At 42.5% G+C, this 26,372-nt stretch overlaps 1 protein-coding gene across 3 annotated transcripts in view; it reads left to right on the top strand.

Moving 5' to 3' along the window:
- The first annotated feature begins 5,757 nt into the window (after positions 1 to 5,757).
- The window catches only part of rhobtb4 (Rho related BTB domain containing 4), a 41,813-nt gene continuing 21,198 nt past the window's right edge, over positions 5,758 to 26,372 (top strand). Inside the window, exons 1-2 of one of the 3 annotated variants that reach the window (XM_051423748.1) lie at positions 5,758 to 5,924; positions 6,656 to 6,795. Coding sequence is in view for 1 of the 3 variants with exons in the window: in XM_051423746.1 (XP_051279706.1) it covers positions 22,627 to 22,655 (29 nt within the window). In the remaining 2 variants the exon portion in view is untranslated. Of the gene's footprint in view, positions 5,925 to 5,984; positions 6,586 to 6,655; positions 6,796 to 22,289; positions 22,656 to 26,372 lie in introns of those variants that run through there. The other 2 variants (XM_051423749.1, XM_051423746.1) reach the window with 2 other exon arrangements.

Raw genomic sequence — 26,372 nt, 5'->3', positions numbered from 1 at the left:
GTGTGATGGAGATAGGTCTATTAAGACTTTTGCTTCAACTGTTAAATATATTTAATCATGATGACAATGCTGAGGGAGAGCAGTAAAAGATGGAGGAAGAGGAGGATTATCATTGTTTTGATATAAACCAGCCGAACTCAAGCGCACTCTCTCCACAATACTGGGCAGACGATGCAGCTTCTGAGTAACTCCTGTCTTTTAGTTTTGTTTAAGTAACTTAGTACCTGTCCCCTCCACCCATCTGGCCTCCTGCCTGCCTGCCAGGACACAGTAAATGATATGTGATTAAACACAAAGTGGTAAATGGAGCAGAAGTACAAACACTGCAATCTGCTCATTTCTCCTGAGAAAGCTGTTGGACCTCCATGAAAAAACGCAGTGACCCACGCACCCCTCCATTAAGGCCAGTCACTCCCACACCGCATGCCTGTGTGGATAGAGGGAGAGGAAATGAGAGAGAAGTTTGGCCATGAGAGAAAGTCAGAGGAGAAGAGAGACGTGACAGGCCCCATGTACTTGGAAGACCTTACGATGTCCCTGCTTTGGCAGTTGACTCACCGGAGAGGAACCCATTACACACACGCACGCACGCACGCACGCACGCACGCACACACACACACACACACACACACACACACACACACACACACACACACACACACACACACACCTAGACACACATTTACACCATATCAAAGGAGACTTGAAATCTCAGACCTTGCATAAATACACATTTGATCAGTTCATGGGTGTATTCTTGTATTTTTCATTAGAGCAATGAGAATGACAATGACAAAGACTCATAAATATAAAGCCCTCTGGATAGTCTCTCAAACCTCCAGTTCCCCTCTGCGCGTCATAAGTCACGCAAACAACAGAAAGAAAAAAAAGAAAGAAAGAAAGAAAAAACAAAAAGCAGGAGAGAAATGAGGAAAAAAAGACATGAAGAAATCAGGAGATTGAAACAGATCAGAGTTCGTCTGGAAAACACAACCAATGGATGTCAGGGCAGAGGTAGCTGTGCTCGTCCCTGTTTCCATGGCGACCCGAATGTGCTATCGGTGCAGTGACGGCAGTTGAGAGCATTACGCTGCGTCCGTGGTGACATGAGCCACACGTGCCAATGCCCAGCTGACAGCACTGAGCATACGCCAGTGTCTATTCATAGCGCCTAAGTGACGCCCGGGAGGGACACAAGTAGCCTGGAGTGTAGACCAAGGAGGCCAGCCGCCCAAAACTGGGTGGATGCTGACCCAGGACTGGATGGCACCCCTTGATAGTGGATGCATGGAGAGGCTGAGGGATGAACTCATGGTAAGGGTTATGTCATCTTCTCTCTGATCTCTTGCCACACTGACAAAGTGACACCTGGCCCCTCAGTCATCACAAAGAATTACACAAATCCCTGCTTTTTCTGAGGTCACTAAACATATGCACATGCACAAAGTGTGCATATGTGCATGGACAGCATACGTAATCTGCACAAACCTGATGGGGTCATCAGGGGTCAAATAGCATTTGTTTGAGGTACACAGGTTTGAGTTCAGCTTTATTTAGGGGCAACAGCCAAGTGAAATGCAAAACAGTAGCACATAAAACGAGTATTGTAGAATTGTAGGGGTGGATTTTTTTCTCCAAATAGCCAATTCAATATCAGATTAGGCACCTGTATATGAGTAATATTTACGACTGTAGTGATACACCACTTCCCGGCTCAGTGGAATCATGGGGTGAGAGATGTTTTCTCTGTCTCTGACTCACGGCCATTACTACTTAATTGAATAAATTTTTACTGTCGTGTTCTGGGACGTGAACATACAATGTGTTTGTCTTCTACATTTAATTGGCTTTTTACATTTCCATTTTAACTTATTCAGATATTTGTGATAATTTATATCATAAATGCAAACCTGACACTGTGGCTCACATCAAAATCTCATGAAATATGTTCTTACAAATCAAAAACTGTGCCCTAAAGTCAAGTTGTAATGATCTTTCTGAGCATAGCTGCACGATCCCAATTTACCTTCACACCACAGTGCCCAGAATGTGGTACAGTTGGCAAGAGGGTTGGAAACACCAAGTCAGTGCCTCCTTTGTGAGCGATTGTTCAAGCTCGATTGGTACTGCTGTAACACTGCTTTGTCTGAGAGATCAGGCAGAAGAATAGCAGAGAGTCTGAGGCGAAGAGGGCCCATTGTGGTTGGTGACATTGTGGTCATTCGATGGTCAGTGTCAAAGGCCATTGTGGCCTCCTAGCTGACATGCCACAGTGGAGGTACAGAGTTGCTGAGTGAAATCGATCTGTGCCGGACAAAGATCATCACTTTGTCTGAGTGTGTTGGTTTTGTATTGTTTGTTTTTGTGTGTGCATGTGCATGTATGTGTATTCGTATGTAAGTGTTGAGTGCTGCGTGCTGTGTTTGTTTGTAGAAATTCAGCCGACGCAGGCTTTCACACCCCTGGGCTCAGCAGTTTGCCCCCTCAGGAAAGAGACTGACAGAGTTCACTGACAGTGAACCATGTGGACGCCCCCATTATGCCCCTATTGTGCCCATGTGGCTGCATCAATAGCGCTATTGCAGAGGCCGCTGGCAATGGAAAAGTGCTGTACAAGACACTTTGAGATAAAGGATCAGTACACCAGTGTGTGCCATGAAGAAGAGATGGGACAATGACACAGAGAAGTGGACTGAATACATACACAGCCATGTGGCCTTCAGTTAATGTCAGCAGAACTCAGGAAATATTGTATCTAGAACAGAAATAAGGTATATTCTTTATATTCTTTTAGCATTTACAGTAATACTTTATCCCAGAGGTATCCCTGGCATGGCTACAGCATGTTCCACCCTTCTAAACTGGTGTGTGCGCATCCCTGTGTGTAATGATTCCCTTGCTTGCTGGCCACAGCTAGAGGGTGGTTACTTAGGACTTGCATACACACTGAGATAGGAGCATGCCTGGGCAGGTCGCTCAGTTCCCTTCACAGGACAATGGCTGTTTCAGATGCTTGGCTGAGCAGGAGTCTTAAAGAATCTGTGAGAGACAGGGGGACTCTCACAGCCCCTCTGTTGACTGACCTTTATGCTTTTGCCAAGTTCAAGATGCACACACAGAGAATGGCATTTTTTTTAGGAATGCTGATGAGGCGGATGCTGAAATGCTTTTATGACAACTCAAATAAACAAGCAGACACTAAAGACTGAATTAGACTGCTGTTGTGTCATTTTGTACATTGCCTTCCCGTCTATGCTTGTTTCTAAGTAGAAGTTTAATAATTTGTAATTTGATTAGATTTCCAGAACTGAGTTAGCACAACCTTGACAAAAAACAGTCCCAAAGCTGCACGCAAGCTGTGTGGCTGTTATCAGCAGGTGACAACTAAAGACATCCCAAAGGGACCCAAAGGAACCCATAGGATGTTGTGACTATTTTCAAATTATGAATCATAATAGCAAGTTTAATCCACGCCTCTTAAAACAGTAGTTCTCAATCCATGAGGTCCCCAGAAAATGAATTTCACTATTATTTAATTGACATTAGCCCAGTGAGAAAATGTGTAATAATGACTATTATATTATTTTGTTATTTCACACTCTTCGCTGTTCATTTGCCAACCTGCAGTGTAAACAGTTGTGGAATAACTGAATCTTATCAGGCAGGGATCCCTGAGACTACATCTTATCAAATATGGATCTGTGGCCTGATGTGTATCAATTTTGGTGTCCTTAACACCAAAATGTCCTTAACACCAAAATGGTTGAGAACCAGTGCCGTAAGTTACAGTTAAGATGGGTGTAAAGACAGCATCATGTCAGCACTGTAGTTGTTAAGAAAAGGTGGACTGTGACCCAAGGATTGTTAGATATCTAGACCGAAGAGAAGAAATAGTACAGCTCTATATACTCCCATTACTGCTGTCATGATGCCAGTGAGTAATTTGTTCCAGAGGAGATGTTGTGGTTCTACTGGGCATCTCTTGGGTATCAGAGTCAGCTGAGTTTGGCCAATTAAAATCTGTTCAAAACAATAAATCTACCTTGAGTTAATTAAATAGCTATATATTAACATTGATCAGACTGAGCACAAGCTGGGCAAATAAACCCAGTCTGAATAACACGGACAGGACACACGTGGCAGATGATTGGCCAGTGATTAATAGTTTCTAATTTGAGCTACTGTACACTACTGAACAATGGCTGAAGTCAGCATCCTCCCTGAGGGTTGGGACCTACTGTACTACACAATAGTGTTATTAGACTTGAACATCCACCCAGCCATCCACATAGTTTCAAAATGAATTGGGTGGGTAGTTGTAAGGATAACACCTAGGTGTAAAAACACGTGCACACTGTGAATTGTGTATTGTTATGCAACCTTGCACAAACAGGCAGGTTCAGCAGGTGGACATGATGAAGTCGGCAGTTTGACTGACTGAGCAAGGAGGACCTGATTTTAAGCTATAGAGGCAGTAAGCAACAGCCCAAGACTTCCTGTGAATTTTCACAGTATATTAGCCAGGTTTGTTGTTATTACAGTAGCTTATATGAAGTGTCACATTATATTGTGGATAAGGCAGCAAATGACAATTATTTTCATTATTAATTAATCTGATTATTATTTCCTCAATTAAATGATTACTGTTTCCCAAAGCCTAAGAGAACGTCTTCACATTTCTGGTTTTGTGCAACCAACAACCCAAAACCCAAAGTTGTTTCATTTGCCAAGAAGACTAAAAAAACAAATAGTAATAGTTAAGAGTGGAAGCAGTGAATTTTGGCAAATTGTTGCTTTAAAAAAACTAGTAAAACAATGAATTGATTATCAACATTTGCCATCGACTTATCTAATAAAGGGACCAGTGTGTAGTATTTAGTGGCATCTAGTGGTGAAGTTGCAAATTACAACTAATTGAACCCCGCTCACAGCCATATTTGACAACCTGGGAATGAGAATGGTCTAGCGAGATGTAGGATGTGTGCATGAGAAAAACACATAGTCCCTTCTGGGCTACTGTAGGAAAATGGCGGTTCAACATGGCTGACTTTATGGTAGGGGACCCGTGGCATCTGTATATAAAAACGGCTTATTCTAAGGTAACAAAAACACAAGGATTCTTTTATTAAGGTGATTATACACTAATAAATACATACCTGTGAATATGTTATGCTAATTCTGCAAATGGAGCCTCCCAAATGTTACACACTGGACCTTTAATTGTTTCAGCTCTAATTGTTGCACATGTTAAACATACACAGGTTGCCCAACACCATGCAATTTACAAGTTATGTTGACTGCATATAGCCTAAACTATATAGGCAAGGCTGTATCTATGGCCTATAATGTGGGGGACAGCTGCCAATTCCTCACCACATGCTTGTTTATAAGGACCCTATTTGAAAAAAAAAAAAAAATTTTATGGTTTCATGTCATTCTTGTGAAAAACGACTACAGAATTGGAGGTGGTATGACAATTCAAACATTACAGTAACCATGTCATAAATAGCTATAATTCCCTATTGAGAAAGTGAGACGCGCAACTATGAGACACACGAGTCCCTGAAAGAATATCTTATTTTATCACCGGTCCTTATAGGAGTATGATGCATATTGTTCTACCTCCTCACCGTGCGCACTGTCCGGCCTGGAGGCTGGCACTCTCTCCACTTTATGAATGGATGGGTGTGGCACTGGGGAGGCTGTCGTCACTGCGCTCGCTGATAGACTCCGGCGCGCTGTGGGGTGAAGGCTGGTCTAGAGTGAAACATAACTGGGCTCTGCCACCGCTTGGGAGAGACAACGAGAGAAGGAAAGGGGAGGAGAGGAGAGAGAGAGAGAGAGAGACAGACAGACAGACAGAGACAGAGACAGCAGCGTCAGCCCACTCCCCAGCGAGGACTAAACTTCAGGCGAGAAATTTGGTGAGATAGGGGACTTGGATAAAAACAAGGGTGCGGTAGAACAAAAGATTTTTATTATAGGAGATGTCTTTTTTTTTTTTTTAAACATGGGGAGTAACAAATAATAAATGACAATCATTAGAGATGAGATTAGATGAGATTAGACAGATGTGATGAAATGCATGCGAGTTGATATAAATTCGTGGACAAATCCCTCATGCATCTGTGATGTAAAGTCAGTGTCGAATCATTATTTAAAAAAAAAACAAGAAAGAAAACACTCATACAGCCATGACGAGGAGCACTGCTGTGTAAAAAACAAACAGACAAAAGAAAGTCGAGGCAAGGGTCCCCTCTTCCATGTGCTCCCTCCTTGTAGGTGTGACAGAAACAACAAAGGGACGTGGAAAAAACTCGCATCAGGACCACAGGCGGACAACAGCCCAGACAGATCGCAGACCACAATAGCGGGGGGAGCTTGCAAACAAGAGCATGTCTGCAGGTTTTGCAATATGCAGCAGTCTTCGTGTAATTACATTCCTCCTGGCGTCTCTCGGCTGCAACAGTCGGGAGTGTTTTTCTTCTGTCAGTTCTGGCAGATCCTCACCAAACACGCGCATTTAGAAACCGACCATTTGAGGAGGTCCTAGTCCTGGCTGAAACGGAGCAAGTGTTAGAACATGTGAGTTATGATTAGATGTTGTCATCCAGGGGAATGCTCTGAAGTGATCGCATGTGTTTGTGCCTTGCAGTTTAATGGGGAGAAGCTGGAGACGAGCGCTGCCCAGAATAAACTGAAGGGGGAAAAGAGCAGCGGAGGGGTGTGAATTGGAAAGTGGACGTCGAGGCGAAAGAGACCTGAGCTGATTCCAGAGGTGGATGTCTTTCAAAGGTAAGAGCCACGGAAATTAGTGCCCATACTCACATAGCCTGACTGTGTTTTAACTTGGGATTGTATACTGTATGTGGTCGCAACAAAGAGGTCTACAATGCAGACCACACAGGCTAGGGTTGCATGACGGTTCACTGGAGTTTGGGTTGTTCACAGTTTTGCACTTATCGACAAACTTCAGTCAAACTTCAAACTTGAACCGCTTGCTTTTTACCATCTGCTCCGGACAGTAGTTGTTAAGCATTGTGGGAGGTATCAGCTGAGACGTCTTAAGGCATCTTAGATGTAATTCTGTCTGACAACTGTATTTGCAAAACCCTAAAAAAAACCCCGAAACTTATCATTTTATATATAATGCTTAGTCAAGGGTTAAGAACCAAAGTGTATTAATGTCTGGGTGTGTCACTTTAAGTAAACCCTGAACAAAATGTGCACATTGATAAAGGCCATGTAGCTTCTACTGGCTTTTTATTTTTAAATATAGAGACATTGCAGTTAGAAATGGCATACTTACAAAAGAATAATCGAGACATATCACACAATGTTACAATGAGAAATGATTGTAAATACATTTTAGACAAAGCAATACAAATGACTTTTTATAAAAATAAAAAAAGAATAATTTTCTCAGTTGGAATATTAAAAATAACACTGCATTAGATAACCGTCTTTGGCTCTGCCCACGTCTGCTTTATGCTACTTTAATCAGGCTCTCTTTAGTGATACAGTAATCAATCAGCGAGTCCGTCTGTGTTTTGCAAAAGTTTAGTATCCTTGGCTTGATTAAATACAGAATCAGATATCTCCACCACCTGCAGCCTGGATGAGAGAGTCCAGCTTGAAGGCATAGCCGAGGAGTGGAGTCACTCAGAGTCTACATAGCCAAACAGTGGCTGCTGTCGTTACTGTATCAGCTAGAGCACACAAAGGCCAAAGTATGGAGGGAAACTTGGTATCTCTGACAACAGCCAAACCACCAGCCAGCTATCAGCTCCATACCCACAAGAGTAAAATATTTCCCCCTTTTTTTTGTTCCTTTCTCTTCATTTTTCCTACACTGCGAGCAGAGAACAGATGGTGGGTGTGGGGGGATGAGAGTTGACATCAGTTCCTCCGCTCTGTCCCACTCCTCTGTGTTTTTCTATCAGCTGTGGAATTTGAACCATTCTTCCTTTGGGGTGAGGCCCGTCCCTCCGTCTGCCCCTGCTCAGAGGAGTAGGTTGAATCCAGAGTAGGCTCTGAGTGTGTGTGTGTGTGTGTGTGTGTGTGTGTGTGTGTGTGTGTGTGTGTGTGTGTGTGTGTGTGGGTGGGTAACTGGGGCTTTCCAGTAGGGTTACACACCAAACATTCCTGGCTGCTGGATGGCCGACGAGTGGGCCAAGTCCACACAGCTGGGAGTCATATAAGAAGCTGTGTCTTTGTGTGAGTTGAGCAATATCGCACACACATTGGATCACATGCACACACATGCTGATGCACAGAAACACACACATAACAGAGTCTGCCTTGAGTCCTGGACCCAGAATGACTAAAGGCTGTGGGGTGTGTGCACGGGTGGGATAGTTTTTATGTGCTTGCGTGCATGTATGTAGGAATGCAGATTTGTAATTATTAAAGAGCTAAAGTGATCATCATAGAGAGTCTCTCAAATGCATGCACACACACACAAACACATCCTTGGACGCCAACACAGGCATTCACACATAGAAAAGGGAAAAAAAACAAAACTAACAGAGACTCACAGTCACCGTACAACAGTGTCTTCTTCTCTTACCAGCACCACATGATGTTTGTCCTCTTCAGTAAGTTTGGAGAGAGAGAAAACATAGTGGAGGGGGGCAAGAAAGAGAGAAAGAGAGAGAGAAAAAGTGATTGTGCTGGTGATGGCAACTATACAGTTTGTTTCTCTCTTACTGGCTGCCTCTTTGGTTGTTTTTTAAACAGGGTGTCAGTGAGCAAAGAATGTGTATGCAAGAGCGGAAAGCAGAGTAAGACGACAAGGGGAAAGTTAAGGAACATAGGCCTTACGTGCTGGGAAAAGAATAGAGGAGAAGAGGAGGAAACACTGAAAATGAGTAAGAGAGAAACTGAGCTGTGGAGAGTAGTAAGAATCAAAGAAAAAAGAGTGCAGATCCTGAGGAAGAGGGACACGAAGGGGTTTTGGCTGAAGGGAAAAATAGAGCAGAGCAGGCTGAGGAAGAGAGATAGAGAAAGGAATCAAGTGAGAGAGACTATTTCAGACACTGGATTGCATTTGACTGTAAACATGATAAATCAGAGGGCAAAACATGTTGCCTTAACCCTCTGTCACCTCAGTTCCTTCTCAGATACCTTGTCTAAGGTTGAGACAAAAACAATTAAAATAGGAACCCTCCCCCAGACAATCGGTTCAGGGGTGTAGAAAAAAGCTTTCTTAGCTTCTTAGTGCCAAACCCCCCCCAACTCTTTCAGAACCGATTCCACATGTAAAACCCCCCTGAACATCTGTCTTAACTTCCTCTAATGTGGTAATCCGCTGCACAATGTCACTAGCACTCCGGCTCTCTCTGTTTTTACTGTGTGAGTGAGTGTGATTAGCTTTATAGACCTCTGCAGCTGGTCTGAGTTATGGTAAGCAAACAAATGTCGTTATTGGTATTGTCCACTAAACAATAAAAAGATTATTGATATAAAATTAAACATTTTACGCTTGCAATAGTTTTTGGTACATACAGTTCCCTTAATACACTGCATGTCTGTCACATGATTTCATGCATGCAGGAGGTAAAACACGCAAGGCCAGACAGCTCATGTGTGAGGGAATGAGCTGTGTGTGTGTGTGTGTGTGTGTGTGTGTGTGTGTGTGTGTGGTGACAGACTTGGATAAGAAGGTGTCGCACCTCAACCGAGGACAGGACAGGGCAGGGCCGGACCAAGAGGGCAGGGGAGATAAGAGAACCATCTCATTTCAGGGAGGGTGTCATCATCCAGTCGTGGCTGCTCAGATTGCTCCGGGCTGGTCTGAGACCAAGGTCCGACAGGAGGTTGTGTACAGAGATACAGGATGGCTACATTGATAGGGACGAGGCATATTACCCAATATCACTAGGGACAGAAAATGGGGAAAGAGTTCTGGGCCAAAAGATTTTACGTCACAAGAATTTGTCGGTGCTTTTGGATTACCTCCTGCTACCATGCCACTACCTCCACCTGTGCAATGTTCCATTTCAATCACATCTGTATAAAAAAAGCTATATACAACTCTTATTCTCTTATTCTATTTTTTTTCTATTTTCATTATATCTTGTATTTTTGTATTCTATTTGTATTTAATGTGTATTTTCTTATCTATTGTGTTGTATCTGGAGCTGCTGTAGCGAGTGAATATCCCCAGTGTGGGATCGATAAAGTCTATCTTATCTTAATTAATGAACAAAATTACAACATTTTGCTTCTGTATGTCAAAATAGGTTTTTAAATCCACCTCAGAAACTCAACTTTAGGGGTTGTTTCTTGCCTTTAGGGAAACTCTTCCTGGTCACATTTTCTATGCTGTGTGGCTTCAGAATGATAGATTCCTACAAGAGATAGGACAGGGTCAGGGTCAGCTAGCATTCCAGCTGAAGAGAAACAAGGCTGTTCTTTTAAAGAAAAATCGCTAGTGGTTTGATATTTTAAAAAAAAGGCTGACAGGGGCTCTGAGGTAGTAGACACACTCTTAATTATTAAGTGTGTAAATATCACTGCTGCTTTTTTTCACTTAGTTAACCCACCCATGGTATAAGAAACATGCACAGTAAATGTATGTTATTGTTCATGAATGTGTGTGCGTCTGCATGTGTGTTCAAAAAGAGACAGCATGTTATGCCACTGACACCAAGAGGCACAGCTTGGTTGCTTGGCTGTAGCTAGTCTCTATTTATGTTCTTGTTTGTGTTTGTGTGCTTTTGTGTATCACGGTGGCGTTGATGTATCACTGCACAAAATATATCTTCCTGTGTATCTGCGTGTGATTATGCATGCATATTTTTGTATGTGTGCAACTCTGTATGCAATTTGATCCCCGGTTGTCTCTTTCTTTAGCATCTGCTCCTCTCGTTTGTGGCTGAAAGCCGATCCCCTTGGGTGAATTGGCTCCAAAGTCATATGACTGAGGATATGCCAACTAGGTATTCGAGCGCGTGTGTGCTGCAATCACAGATTGCATTTCATACCATAGGAGGTCATCTGAGGGTTTTATATAGATGGTATAGTGTATGCATTTGTGGTATGAGCGTGGTTGGATGGGTGTGGTTGTCCTTGCATCCCCTACACGACTTAGGAGGCTGACCCACGCACTGACTACTTCCCATGTCTGTATGGGACCAAACAGCCCCATATGTCTGGCTTCTGTGTTGTTCACACGCAGTAGTAATCTCTAGCGTCTCTCATTTTCAACGCCTGCAAGCCTTGGCTGTCTCTTCATCTTCCTGTTTGTGTTCATGTTTCTCGTCTGCCTGTCTATCCACCTGCCTATTCCTGTAATAACAGCTACTCACATCCTGTCACACACACTATTCAGCGGCTGTGGCTCTCATTAATTAGAATTAAGAAACCCCAATTAGCACCTTCAGCAAGAACAGTGATTGGCTGTGCTCGGGTGAGAGAGAGTGAGACACATCAGAGAGGGAGAGTTTGTTCACAGTTCTATTTTCTTGATGGTCTGAGAGAGAGAGAGAGAGAGAGAGAGAGAGAGAGAGAGAGAGAGAGAGACAAGCGAGAGAAAGACAGAGAGACAGACAGAAAGTTCTGGGGAGTGCTACTGCATGCTTGATGTCATGTATCACGTACATTGCCCTCATGTCATTTGTTAACTCATGATGGAGACTAATGGTCAGGTGATTTTTTTCTTGTTGTGTTTTGGCAGTTAGTTGTTTTCATTGTTCTCAGAAAGCATCTTGTTTCTCCTGTCATACATTTTCATCTTACACCGCTCCCTGCTCTGCCTTCCTCACACCCTAACAGCATCACAGGGAGGAATGCAAAAAATCTTTCCAAACTCATTAGCAGACATACACAGATACCGACACAATGACTCACAACCCACATTTGCAAACACCTTCATATAGACATAAACACATTGACACATGCGTGCACTCTCTGCCTGTCTATGTGTTTCTGTCTCTTCTCTAGTAAGAGCCGGAGGCTTTAAACTAATCTGTAGTGAGAGAAACGCCCAAGGGTGCCATTCCTGCTAATCAGGGTCAGACCAGTTTTGGTGTTTGCCAAGGCACACATAAAACCACAGGATTTTAAATCCGTAATTGTGTTAGTGTGTGTGCTCATGTGATTGTATGTGTCCACAGGTTAAGGTGTTTCCCTTCCCGTCTATTTTTATACATACGCATTGTTGTCTTTGCACTTGTAATCGCCCACATGCCATTTGATCAAAGCCTGCCCAATTTTTGCAGTTTCAGGAGGCTGATGCAACCTGACTGACACTCTCTTTCACACACACTTGCAAGCACGCACACACAAACACACACACGCACACCATAATGAATGAATCAGATTCAAGAACTGACGGTAGCAAGTTGCAGGCGAGAGCTCTGTTGCCATCCCAGTCAGAGTTTGTCTGACTCCAGTCTTTGTGGTTTGCTTCCCCATGAAAATCTGAAATTGACTCACAAGTTATTATGTGGTTTGGTTAGCCTGTTTCAGCTATTTTTAGTCACTGCACACTTCAGGGGCCTTTCCCTTAATTTGAACTAATTGAAGGAAAAAACTTATAAAAATTAAAAGCCATGTTGCTTCTATGCTTTTATTGTTTCCAATGGAAAACAATTTCAGAGTAAGCATGATGATATGTAAACCAACTGTATTTGTAAATGTAAATCAATACAATTCAAGAGTAACAGATACCTAGTAAAATTTTGTGAGCTATAGCTTGTATCTAAGTCTAAATCTTGTATCTATCTAGATAATAAATCTCTTTGTAAATCGGTCTTGGTCATCTAAGGATAGACAGTTTTTTAAATTGTCATACAGTCTGGTAGCAAAATAATCTCCCTCTTTGTTTCTATCTCTGTCCCTCACTAGAACACCACTCTCATTTCAGCATAAATATTTAATCAATACGATCAATATAATTCCTATTTGATATCATGTGCTACTTAATACCGATGCATTTCTCAACAGAGGTCATGTTATGCAGAAATATTGACTTCCTGAGTGTTGTTATGCTCCATTATGGCTGTTACGGTTTATTGTTTAATTGCCTTTTACTTCCCCCTCAACACAATGATCAATAGCACAGTAGGGACATACTGTATATCTAAACTAAATGGTTGAAAGGGCATAACGGATTGTACAGAACATTTTGAGATGAGTATGTGTTAAATTTTTTGTGCAAACTACCAGAGTATCTCGGTGTGTTTCATCTGAACATTTCTCTGGTCTGAATGACCTCTGTTCACAAGTGGTTAGGATTAGCTAGGCTCAACAGTAATGCACCATCCAAAAGAGCTTCCACCCTGTTGCCCCTTGCCCTTATTCAAATGATTAAAGCCTGTTTGTGTGGCTGTACTGCAGCTTGGCAAGTGAATGACGTGGTCACAGTGTGTGGTGATTATTATATGCCGGTTGGCTCACCGGGCCCTGGCGCAGCAGTGCGGAAATAACCGGACACCAGTATAGATTTTTCCATCGCACTATTTTAGGATGCCTACTGTGCATAGTGTATCAGCTGTGTCTGTCCATGCATGTTCCGTGTTGTTTAACGACATTCTCGCAAATGGAGATACATGTTGACCTCCATTCCGACAGAGTATGTAGGGTATTGCATTCCACTGCTGTCAGGTGAAAATTGTGTCTCTACATTTGGTGATTTTTCAGGCCAGCTACAGTACATGGCTCCTCCACTGCCTGAGAAAATGCTTTGACCTCTCAGGCTAATAAAACCCAGTCAAAGCCCTATTGTATAAAATCTAAACTGCATTGCCACTGAAATGAATGCATCGCTGTTTCTGCTCCGTCTGTGAGGTTTTCACCTTGCAACAGGTTTGTTTTTGTTTGTGCAAGTGCAACACAATATGAGGAACTCTTACAAACAGAACAGCACAAATAGATAAACAACACGCAGGCTATTTGAAGTAAACACAACAAAGGACCTTCCTGTTAGGCCTCGACTCTCTGTAATGTGGTTTATTTGTCTGTCTATCTTAGTCTGTCTGTGATTTTTTGCTTTTTACACTCCTGTTCTTTCCCTCCCCTCCAATTCCTCCTCTCTATTTCTGTATCTGTGAGCAACCATGGGTTTTAAATAGAGACAGACTGACACTGGATTTCTTAGCTTGATACCAATATAGATATTTAGGATTAGTCATGTTGAAAAAGGGCCACATATTGATAGAGATAACATTTTATATTAACACACATCCTTCAAATTGGGTTATTATAGAGTTAGGATATTTTACAGTTAAATAAACTTTCCAACCAAACATCTTTTTATATTAACTGGTCATTGCTGGTGGATTGTGTAACCTGTGATGATGGATCCCAGGTGGACTTTGCCTCATTTTAATGGGTCACAAACCAAAAAGGTTGGGAACCTTTGCCATGCAGTACTTTGCAGAGTGTGTCGGGTTGATGTACTGACTGTGTGCAGTGTGATCTCTGCAGGGCTACAGCTCTGCTTCTCTGTGCCAGACTGAAGTCCAGAGGTGTTTGACTTGGCTTCACTCTCTGTTTGATCAGGCTGTTTCTGGAATACTGACTGACCTGTGCTCAGGCCAAATACATGCTCTTCTTGCAACTTTAGCATTTTTCTTTTTCCCCTGCCCCTCCTCCCCTATAAATAATTAGAAATCGAGCAATATTGTTGTCCCTTTATGTTAATGCTTTACCAGACAGCCTATATTGCACACAAGCGGCTAACTTTTTCTTCTTTGTGTCCTGTACTTGGAATGATAAATCCATTTGGCCTCTGTCACCTTTTTCTGTTTGCTGTCTGATCTCAACCCCAGTCCAAAGTTTTCTCTGATACATTCTCACCAGACTGTGAGAGTGGCTGCGGCCCCATCTGAAGTTCAGGGAGGTTACCAACATTCCCAACATCACCACAGGTAGCAGTGAGGTGTCAATGCCTGTATTGTTGGAAAGAGCCTTCTGGCATATTACAAATTACAGTGCTTTGTTGTTGCCAAGCATTGATCTGCCATTAATGGCCTGGTCAATAATGCTCTTAAAGGTAGTATATAGTGCATGATGTTAGCTATAATGGTAACCTGTCTGCACTGAAACTTAAGAATTAATGTCTCTGTTTTTTGCTGGGTCAGTTAAGGCTTACATTAAAAACAAATGTCCCCTCTAAACACTATTACAGAGTATTAAATACAATCACAACAAACAGCAATTTGCAATGTATCTTATATGTATGTTTTTTGGTGGAATACTACTCTTTTCCTACAAAATATAATATATAATAATATAATAAAATATACAAGGCCGCCATAGTGAAGTTTATCAGCAAAGTGTTTTTCAGCTTGCTTGACAGCTCATCAGTAAACACCGAGTCTCAGTCCCTTAAAGTGAAAGAGAATGTGCTTTTTTGCCGCGTTTGACCATACTAACATAAAGACTAGAAGAGGTGCAAAAAAGTGGGACACCTACACCATTTTGTTTTGTTTAACAGGTTGGGTTTCTTGTTTTACACGGACTAAGAAGTAATTCTCATACCCCATCCATTTACCTTTCCCCCGCTATCACCATATTAATCAGCTCCAGGAAGAAAATATCCCATTTAAGACACTTTGCAGGTAGTCCATGATAAGCTCCTCCTTTATCCCCGCTGATGGATTTACTAAAGGACATATTAAGAAGTTGCTAGGGAATATATCTGGCGGATTAAATCAATTTCAAACTGACATTGAACCCATGGTGTGTCTGGGGAGTAAGCTTTATTAATCTAATCAGATGTGGCATAGAGAACATGTTCAGTGGATTACACTTGTTAAACTTGTTCAAGGCATGATATAGCAGAGATGTTTGACATTGTTTTGACCTCGGCGAGTCAGAATCCCACCATTATCCCTGGTCTGTTCTCTATCGTCAGTCTATTCATCAGCCTTATCTTTGGTGTAAGTGTAAGGATGTGAATTGCATTTTTTTTTTGTCGTTTTGTGTGTAGTCCAGTGTCTCTATAGATGCATACCAAATATATAACTACAGGATAAACTGCATTGGACCACTTGAATACTGATGCATTGCTTAATGCAGTTAACCTAATGCATTTCCTATTTTCCATATGGCTTTTAGACCAGGTCCACTGGTCTTCCCACAAGATCACATCAGACTCGCAGTCTATCTTCTATTTTCTTTCTATAGTTGTTGTCTTTAGCTGTAGTCCATGCCCTAATAGGCTAAGACCTGCTAATTTTAGTTCCCGTGCTAACCTAAATTCTGTCCTCAACTTCCTAGCTATGCCCTGTGGTCCTATATTTACTTCATTCCGGATCTCCATCCCCTTTTCCATATCTGTCTTATTCCTCAACCTGATTCTCACACCCACCCACCTTGACGTCATCTCCAGCCAGGCCCTTGACCTAAGCTCTTCTTCATCCCTATAATGCCCTCAGACAAGCACAGCCAATGAATACACCAAGCCCTTAACTGGCTCAGCACTCCCTTCCTTAGGTAATTAAATTGATCTTTCAATTTGCTGGAGCTGTAATATATACTACATGTGTCCCCCTATGAGTCAACCAGCCATTGTGACCAACACAGAATCTCTTTGGATAACTATGTGGATATTTTAATACAAATGTAATATAAATATTCACTCTCATTTTGTCCCAGTTTTGGAGTACTTGTTATACTATGAAGCCCATACATGTAGAACATATCATACCATATGCACAGGACACTACCTTCCTCAACAAATATGGAAACATTTAAGATTTTTAAGATATGCTTGGATTCAGATGTGCTAATTTTCCAGCAATGTGATCTATCACTTTAAGAGTTTGCAGCTGAAGAGAGCCTTAATAAGATTAGCCCTGCCACTTGACAGCCACAGCTTAAGAGGCACCTCTACTGACCTGTGTGTCTCTATCCAGCAGAGCATGTGTATTTGTTTGCGTGTGTGTATGTGATCTTAAAATTGTGTTTGTTAGCGGTAGAGCCTGTTAATTTGTGCCTGTATGTCTGATGCAAAAATCTGAGTTTTTTGTGTGCATGTGTTTCTTTACGTGTCTATACATGAACTTGGGCATAGCAAGACAAGCAAGACATGCTTGTGTAACCTCAACCCTTCAAGTCAGAATGCAAACCGTATATTATGACTTCAGACTCACCCTGCTATGTACAGTTTGTCTTTATCACAGAAGATTTGTGCCACTCAAGAATTTAGAGCATCCACTCAACCCTTCAGCCTCTCAGAAACCCCTGTTCACCTTGTCTCTCAGTAGACATTCTCCTGTCTTAGGCTGGGATTTAGGATGACACAGGCTTAAAAGGATTTTAAATAAGAAAACAATTCATGAAACAAAAAGCTAATGGAATCACTAGAATTTCTCACCAAAGTGTTTCTTACTTTGAAATGTTTTAACTACGACTACCACAAAACCACAAAATAATCTGGGGTAACTTGACATTGGTATGGGCTGATGGTAGCGGATGTGGTGTTGGTGATGGTGGCTGGGTGTTTGTGCCTGATGCCACATGACTCTAAATGGGCAGTTTTGGCAGTTCTAGGTGAGCTACTTAGGGACAGTGAGCGATATGCAGCGCCGTGTTTTTGTTCATCCCAGGCACCACTTTGTGAAAGCCAGACACCTCGCTGTGAAACATTTAAGTTGGCATTAATATCATAATCAGAGGTCTGTTTATTCTCAGGCAGACAGCAGGCAGTAAAACACGAAGAACCCCCCTCACCTACCCCATCTACCTCACCATACACCCTCAGCTGTGCTGCATTTCTCTTTCACTCATCCCACCCTCCATCCTTCCCTTCTGTTCAACTATTCCCATCTCTATCAAGCCTTCGCCCCGGGACCTCAGGCCACTTTACATTCTCGACATATTCCACCATCATGGCCCATCATCACCAGCACAGACTTGACCTGATCATATATCAGTGTTATAGTCAGTGAACACTTATCTGCAGCCGGGGAGACAGACTCACAGACCATTCATTCCACATTCTGTGGCAATGAGGAAATAATTCCAAATGTCAAGTATGTCAACAAAAGGTGTTTTAACTCTTATCTTCTGTTTGCGATGCTGGAGACCGTGGACATAGTTTAATAGCTCATAAATCTCAATCATACCTCTTTCTATGACTTTTTATAATTAATAAAAAAAAATGTATAATTAATTTTACGACAGCAGCTTATAAAGGTGATTTGTACTAGATGACGGATGTTTAAGTACACTGGCTGTACAGGGTGCCAGATTTATTTGTTGCCCAATTTGTGTAAAATGGAATTAGTCATTTGACTTGATATCATCACAAGATGAAAAGTAAAAAAAAAAATCTAAATAAATAAATAAATAAAATAAAACAAATTGGCTAATTAGTTAATTTTTAAATGTCTCTTGCTCTCCAAAATAATGCAGAAATAAAGGTGATACCAACAAAACATTTGGGTCAAATAAAAAATTAAGCCTACATAAAAACGGTTTCAAAATGGATCTGTTTTTACAGGACACAAAACATAAGGATGTATGTTTCCCTAGCACAAAATAGGAAATAATACATTCAGTAGTTTCTGAATTATGCACCGTTTACTCCATTGTAGTGTTTTTATTTTTATGCCATCATCAGGATTTAATGAGGCAACAGCAGCTGGTCACACACTTGGAGTTTTCCAACTGACTGTAGATAAGACAATCTACTGATAACTTAGCAAGTAAACAATATCGCCAGCGTCGCTCTCTCTCGCACTCTGTCTGTCTCTTTCTGTACTTTTTCCTCAGGCTTTATCTAGCATTGAATGTTTTTCACTTAAAATCACACTAACGGTGCCCATCGCCAAATAGGCCGGCTGTTACAAAACACACTCTGTTTCATGCCAGGGTGCCGGCTCTGACAACAGATCTCAGCCACCTCTCTATGTCAGAGTGTCTGTGTGTGTGTGTGCGGGAGAGAGAGAGAGAGAGAGAGAGAGAGAGAGAGAGAGAGAGAGAGAGGAGAGAGAGAGAGAGAGAGAGAGAGATTAAGAGTAGGAATAAAAAAGAGATTCAGTGATAGACATAGATGTATGTGTATTTATGTTGGTTTTTCACTGTTCGGCTACTACTGATCATTTAGGGATGCCAGTTTCCCACAAACTCATTTCACTTTAGACTCCATTCTCTCCCTTGACCTTTGACCTCTGAATTTTCTTCCCAGAGTATGCCTGTGTTGTTGCATTTTTTTTTGTCTCCCTGCAAAACAAAAACGCGTGCCAAAATCATCCTGCCAAACTAACAGCCTAATGACCTCATACTGTAGATCTACATATGTACATGTTGTATGTAATGTTTGTTCGTGTGTGTGTGTGTGTGTGTGTGTGTGTGTGTGTGTGTGTGTGTGTGTGTGTGTGTGTGTGTGTGTGTGAAGGTAGAATTTAATCTTTGATACTGTTATCAGTTCCATGGTGCTGGAGGACTGTTTGAAAGACCCACTGCAGCTCTGACCTACTTGTGTCAGTGTACGGGGCTACATGTAGACTGTTTTTCTTTGAGTGTGTGTTGCATGTGTGTGTGTGTGTTTATTAGCGTTTTGGATGGTGTGTGTTTGAGGCAAACTCTCTGTGGACGCGGGGAGTGTGAGAAGCTGGGTGTTTTGACAGCTTTAGAAGAGTTCCAGTACAGTGCTGGGGCAGGGGGTGTGCGGGCCTGTTGGACATTCAGGCGAGCTGTAGGGGTGAGAATGGGGTCAGTGGAGGAGTGGACAGGAGGGGATGAGATGAGAGGAAGAGTTTCATTCCAAAATGCTCGGCTACGGCTATAAAAATGGTATGCATTGCTTAATATGAAATAAACTCATGTTGTCATCTGAAATCAATCCATCTGAGCTTAATGGTATTCACTTGAACCATAATGTAAACAAGTAGAGAATATTGTACTGAAACCCCAGCAATTATTTTACAAGAACAGGTGTGACATTTTTAAAAAGGTGGATCGTTGACTGCAAAATGAAGTCCTCCTGTTCCTGATGAAAAGTGTTATGAATCCACTTGCATAGGTAGGATGAAAGGGAAAAAGGTATTGTCAGGATACCAAATGATACAATAAATTGCCTGATTCTCTTCAAATGTACTTAGCAACCAACTACAAACTAAATAAACTAAAACATATGAACTAATACTACTTGTCATTTGCCGAGATTAAAGGAAATGTTATCATCTAAATGAACGCGTTTAAACGTGTCAAGCCTTCACTAATACTCGAGGATGAGGATAATACTTAAGAATACTTGGATGGCGTTGAATATACTGCAGACTAAACTGAGTATTTGTCCAAGCAGCAGGACTCTCCTTTTTGAAGTAGTCATGCCAAAGAGTGATCTCAGCTCATTCTCCCAACTTTAATCTCACCAAAGTGTAAAAGCTATGGGAGTAGGCTTCCCACACAGTTAATAAAAGAGCGATAAAGCTCATAAACAAAGCCACACAGTCCTTTTTGTACTACTGTAGCTGAAAAGGCCAGACATCACCTCAGCCTGTGCTGCTTGAGAGTTCTCTCACAAGTACACCTCTCCAACAAAAGGGGCCGCCTCTCCACATTTCTAAGCCCTCTCAGTGCCTGTGCTGTTGAACCCCTGCTTTCTCCTGCAGCATTCCAGCCCATCTTTCATGCTGTTTCATTCTGGCCATGCCAGCCAGGTCAGGGGGCAGTGTTTTCTCAGGGCTTCAAGACAACTCTGGACAAATTGATTTAAAAGAGACATCTCCACAAGTTGCATTGAACCCCTGTTCTCTTAATTGTGGTGTTGGTAGTGTGGAAGAACGTACAGAGAACGTAGTCTGCAGGGAGGCAGGGATGGACCGAGAAGCACAGGGTTCAAGTTATGGTTGTGTGGTTTGCTGTCGCGTGTTTCATTAAAGTCGTTCACTCTAGGCTTATAGTCTGACAGGCACTGCAGATCTATACTAGGACCTATCACAAAGATGTGAGCTCGGTGCTGTGGCCTTGAGTGACAGCACTGACATAAGCAGAGAGAGTTTATAACTCCTTTGTTTCAGAGAGGTCAGTACAAAATTCCACCAGTAGATGTCTCTCTTCAGTTTTTCACAGTCATGAAAGAAAGATGATATGATAATGAAAGGCAGATGGACTCAAAAGAAGGTTCCTCTCTGTAAAAACAGGTCTAGGCGAAGTTTCCAGTTGGTAACATCAAATTTACAAAGCAATTTAGGTTTAAAAATAGTTCAGCTGGCAGAATAGTGAGATATTTTTGCCTTTTGGCGACAGAGCAGCATTTTTCTCCTCTGTTGCAGCTTAACATTCCAGAAATGAATTCCCAGACATTGAGATCGTGGAAAAATATGAGGGTAAAAGGCTGGGTATGGCTGCCTTTTTTTTTTCTTGGCTCCTGTATTGGCTTTTGTAGCCATACACAAGTGTTGCTATGTGGTAGCTAGTTGCTATGCCTGCACACCCAGAATAACCAAAGAAGAAAAAAATCTCTCCATTGCCCATGAGTAATGACTACACCATTGCATCATTTATCTGGATGTTACTCTTGATAAGGATTGTTATATTATTATGTGTGTGAACAAGGATTAAAGGATACATTTAAGCTAAAATCAGATCTACATGTATAGTTTTGCAACTTAAATATATTTTATTCATTTGTGTAAACGATTGCCATGCTTTTTAATAAATGTGCCCTCTCCCCTGTGTCTGAGTAATAATGACTGCTGAGAGTCGTAATGACAGTCTGCAACCAGCACAGCGGTGGATGTGAATATTCCACCAACAAAAAGCAGCGTGCTTTGCGGTGCGGGATGTTTTGAGTTAACAGGATGGAAGAGCACAGTTTCTGGGCGGGGATACTATAAACTCTGCAGGATATGATTGGCCCTTGGGCTCTAATCTCTGATGACGCCTTAAAGTGCTCCTGCTCAACTCCAACATCCGGCAGCTAAAGTCTTAAGGACACTTATTTAGAGAGTTCAGCCGGGGATATTTCTGTGGAAGGAGGTCATTTGATGGATGCTCCTAATTTTAGAAGTCACACAGCACAACTGAAAACGTAAAGAGATAAATGCAAACGCCAGAGGTGGAACTGGATGATTTAATTAATGCACGACCAAAACGTTGTCTAGTATCACTTTCCCCTGCCATTAATGTGTTCTTGGCTTTCTAGTCTACCCCCCCAAATATATCACGGTCGTGCAGCTGGGGTATTATTGCGGCGGTAGCTTAGGGGCGCCGCTCTGTGTCAAACGTCTCTTTTTCTGACAGCCCCTGAACGCAGCACAAGATGAGATGCGCGACCTGTGTCGTGACGCGGAGTCGTGGAGGCGTGCCTCTGAGGAAATCAGCTGGGGAAACAACAACACAAAAGGGGGTGGCTCAGAGCAGACACATCTTTATGCCAGTTATGTTTAAATTTCATTCTAACAAAACGTTTGAAAACCACAACAGCATTATATCCGGTCTGCGACAGCGAGTCGACACTTGTTGAGGACCGCGAAACGCTGGATTAAGGAGGCAGCGAGGGGAAGTAAGAGGAGGAGGAGGATGTGACAGGGCAGAGGTCCTGTGCGACGTCCGCAGTTGTATGCGCTTTTTGACAAACGACGGGACCGCCGCGACCGCCTCTCCGTTCTCCGCGCGTCTTTGTCCGGTTTAAGTGACCGGCTGAATCACCAGCAGAGTGGCATGTGGGTCAATTCCGGAACCGTCGGAAGGTAGGGACCCCTCCTGCAGGGATACTGTGTCACATGCTTCCAGTGTAAATTCTTCTTGTGCACAAAGCAATCCACACACCGCTTCTAACATCCTTTACTCCAACAAAGAGGCTGCAATCACAACTGTAGCCTGCTACTCCATTCATATCCTGGTGACCTTATTGTAGCCTACTTAATGGGTTTTTAATCTTCTCTTCTATCTGTCTCTACAACGTCCTGGCAGTAGTCCCAAAGGCTTTTATTTCACATGTAGGCTATTAAATTGTTTTAGCAAGAGATGTTACAATGGAAGATTATTGTTCCTTTTCTTTAAATCCCACACGTGCTGCACAGACTGGTGTTATTAGAGCATTTTGATTCAGTGTTGTAGTGCAGCGGATGGGCTTGGCACATTACGCAAGACTTATCAGCGCATCGTTTTGGATGTAGGCTGATATCCACCTGCCTTTTACGACCTCGATGTGTGGTAGACGTTTTTACCACTTCGCTGATTGCTTTTAGTTTCCTGGACTTTATTTCCCCAGACATGAACGCCAATACAATAGATTGCCTGGTTCGTTGAATCAGTTTCCCAAAAAAAAAAATATGAATGAGTCAGGTGGTTATGAATGGCTGCGGGGAGAGGGTGCACACGAGGTGCCTTTTCATTGATGAGTGTAGTGATGCTACACCACAGTATTTACTGGAACAGCACGCGGATCTAAACTGTGACAATAGATAACGTGCAGAATCTCAGTTCATAAAAGCGCACACGCACTCTCGCACGCACGGGAATACACACACGCGCGCACACACACGCACGCACGCACACTCCCTGTAATGCTGATCCCGTGGCCATGACGTCATCAGAGGGATTGTGTTACGCAGGTAGCTGCAGGGCGGGTGAAGAAGACTCTCCTCTACCTGGAAATGAATAAAAGAAAGAATATTCTTCTTATCAGACCACATTTTCACTTTCAAGTCTTCAGCAATCAATCATATCTGCAGAATGTGGTTGCGTAAACAATTTGGCACATTTGTCTTCCGTGTCTTTATCTTTTTGGCCAGTGTATTTATCTCCTGAAGTGAAGTCTATTAATGGCCACCCTGTGAGTGTCACTCATCCTTTTGTGGAAACACCAACTGTTCAAAATTCTGTTCTATGCAATTCTCTCTCTCCACATCCTGGTGAAATGATTGTTTGGTTTTGGTTTTGGTTTTAGACTTCTACCACTACTACTGTTAATGAATCAATGATCCGGGCTGTTATTATGTCTAACGTCAGACGGACAGATCTGGGACAGAGCTAGGCCTACTTATTGTCGTGGTTAGGCACTATGCCCAACACTTTGACTGTGTCAACAGCTTTGAGATAACATGCAGTGCAGCACAGACAGACCTACACGAAAGAGTCAGCCAGCATTATAAGGCTTGCTTAAATGTTCTGACCCCTGTATCAGGCTGTAGTGGAAGGTACACAAGATAATAGACCTTGCAATTGTGTATATGTTTATGCCATATGTGTCTCTCCTTTGGTCAGAACCCATTATGTTATAATATGAGCCATAGAGTTAAGCACTGTTGGTGGTATGTATGCCCATTGACAAAGTTGCAGTAATATTTGGGTCACTGACTGAGTCCTTTGGCTCAATGTAGAATCTGTACTAATATGTAGCTCCATTTGCAAAACAGGGGAGTTTTGCAATTTGTATGCAAACACATTGCGTGTAAATGAAGGTAGCAATTTAGCATAAATATTTTGCACTTGGAATTAAGATTTGCACTCTTAAAAGAGAGTCAAAGCCATCACAAAGTACTGTAATGGTCAGTGGCAAATGACAGCCCATCTGTATTGGAGTGGATGCTGGAAAGTATAAGGGTGTGGTATAGAAATGAGACAAAGAAAAATGAGTTTAGACAGCAATAGAGATGGCGAGAAAGAGTAGGTGGAAAATTTGGACCGGGGAGGTGGAGGAGGAGGAGGAAGATGAGAAAGGATAAAGGAAATTAGGGCATCAAGAGGAGCCTTCCTGTGTTTACAAAGCATTCTTGCAGTAGAGAGAAGAGAGGAAGAAGGGTTTATCTAGAATGCGGACATGCTGCTCTCAAAGACCCTGTCATTCATTAGGATAAATGCGTACATATCACTGTCTGCCACGGGCCGCGCAGTAACACCAGCACCATCTGCAGTGGGTGAGGCAAGTACGTGCCGGGATGCATGTGTGTATGCATGTCTGTGCTAGTGTGTGTGTGAGTCTGAGGTCTACTGTCAGCCATCCAGAGAGCCAAGCAGAGGCTACAGACCAGGTTATGTAACCAGTCTGTGCCAGCTGTGCCTGTGGCAGTCACTGTCTCAAACACTCACATAACACACACACTTTCCCCACATACACAAGAGCATACACACCTGAAAGGTATACACAAATACAATTGGGTAGACAATTTCTTTGATGAAAACAAACTTTTGACAAATAGAAAAAGATTTAGGTCACATACATGATTGCACATGTAGCCATAATTTCTCCCAACAATTACCCATGGACACTTTGACTATGCAGTCAAGCCTGTGATAGTGTAAACCCCGTAGCTCTGTGTGAGTGCGCAAGTGTTGGCCCATGTATAAAGAGGGTGGTTATTGGGGTCATTTTTTCATAGGGCTGGTTGGAGGGAGTGGAGAGGCAGGCGGCTCTGTCATGGCGTTGGGGTGAACTCTAGCCCCAAGGAAGAGGACAAAAAAGAGGCAGATGGGGTCTATGGAGGGTTTTGGGATGAGTGGTTGCTGCCAGTGGATTGCTAAAGGTGTTACATAACAGAGAGATGGAGACAGAGGAGGGAAGCAAACCGGGTGTGGGAGGGCTGTCTGCTTAATGCTGCTACTTGATTACTGTCCAGAAAAGAAGATAGATAGATAGATAGATAGATAGATAGATAGATAGATAGATAGATGATTTCTAATAAAAGGAGCGGAGTGTCATGACGTTGGATGTGAGAGAAATAACTGGAAGAGGACAAGGAAGAGGGGTGGTGGAGAGAGGTTACTACAAGACAATGAGTGAAGTGAAGGATCTATTAACTGTGAGCTGGAGCGTTACATTCGGGGAATAAATACAGAGAGTGAGGGAGTTTGTCAGCGGGTCAGAAGGTGTGGTTGAGTGGGCACAGCTGGGAACAAAGCAGACAGACCTAGACAGACTGAAGGATAAATGAAAGGATTTAAAAAGGAAGCAACGGGTGTGTATAAAGAACAAGAGGTAAAGATGCCACAAACACTGAGATAGAGCCGTAATCCATCTCCTTATGAAACCCCCTCTGGCCTTAAAGCAAAGCCATACTGAGACACACACTGTCCAAATTATGCATGAGCTTCTTTGTCTGTCTGGTCCTCCTGCACCGAACACACACGCACACACACTGACTCAATCCGACATTCCAGAGTAAACCAGAAGGTTGGTGTTTGTGTGTTGAGTGGGCGTTTGAGTTCCTGTCACAGTGTTCCTATCACTGTGGTCTAGCCTGCACCCATCAATATGTCACTATAAGAGTCAGAAATATGTGCACACAATGCACAAAAACTGGGATGGAATCTCATTTTTTCTTTCATAAACACTCCTTTATCCTTGCAGCCTCCTTTGCTGCTTTGTTGGGAAGATGACACTGGCTAGCTAGCAGATGAAGTCTAGACTAGTGTCTGTCTAGTCTGTGTACAGTTTACTATAGGTCGTTGGCTAAAAATGAAAC

This window comes from Dicentrarchus labrax, unplaced genomic scaffold (assembly GCF_905237075.1).
Source record: "Dicentrarchus labrax unplaced genomic scaffold, dlabrax2021, whole genome shotgun sequence".
In the NCBI taxonomy this organism is placed as follows: domain Eukaryota; kingdom Metazoa; phylum Chordata; class Actinopteri; family Moronidae; genus Dicentrarchus; species Dicentrarchus labrax.
The sequence above is the reverse complement of the archived record's forward strand: the minus strand, read 5'-3'. Positions and strand labels throughout refer to the sequence as shown.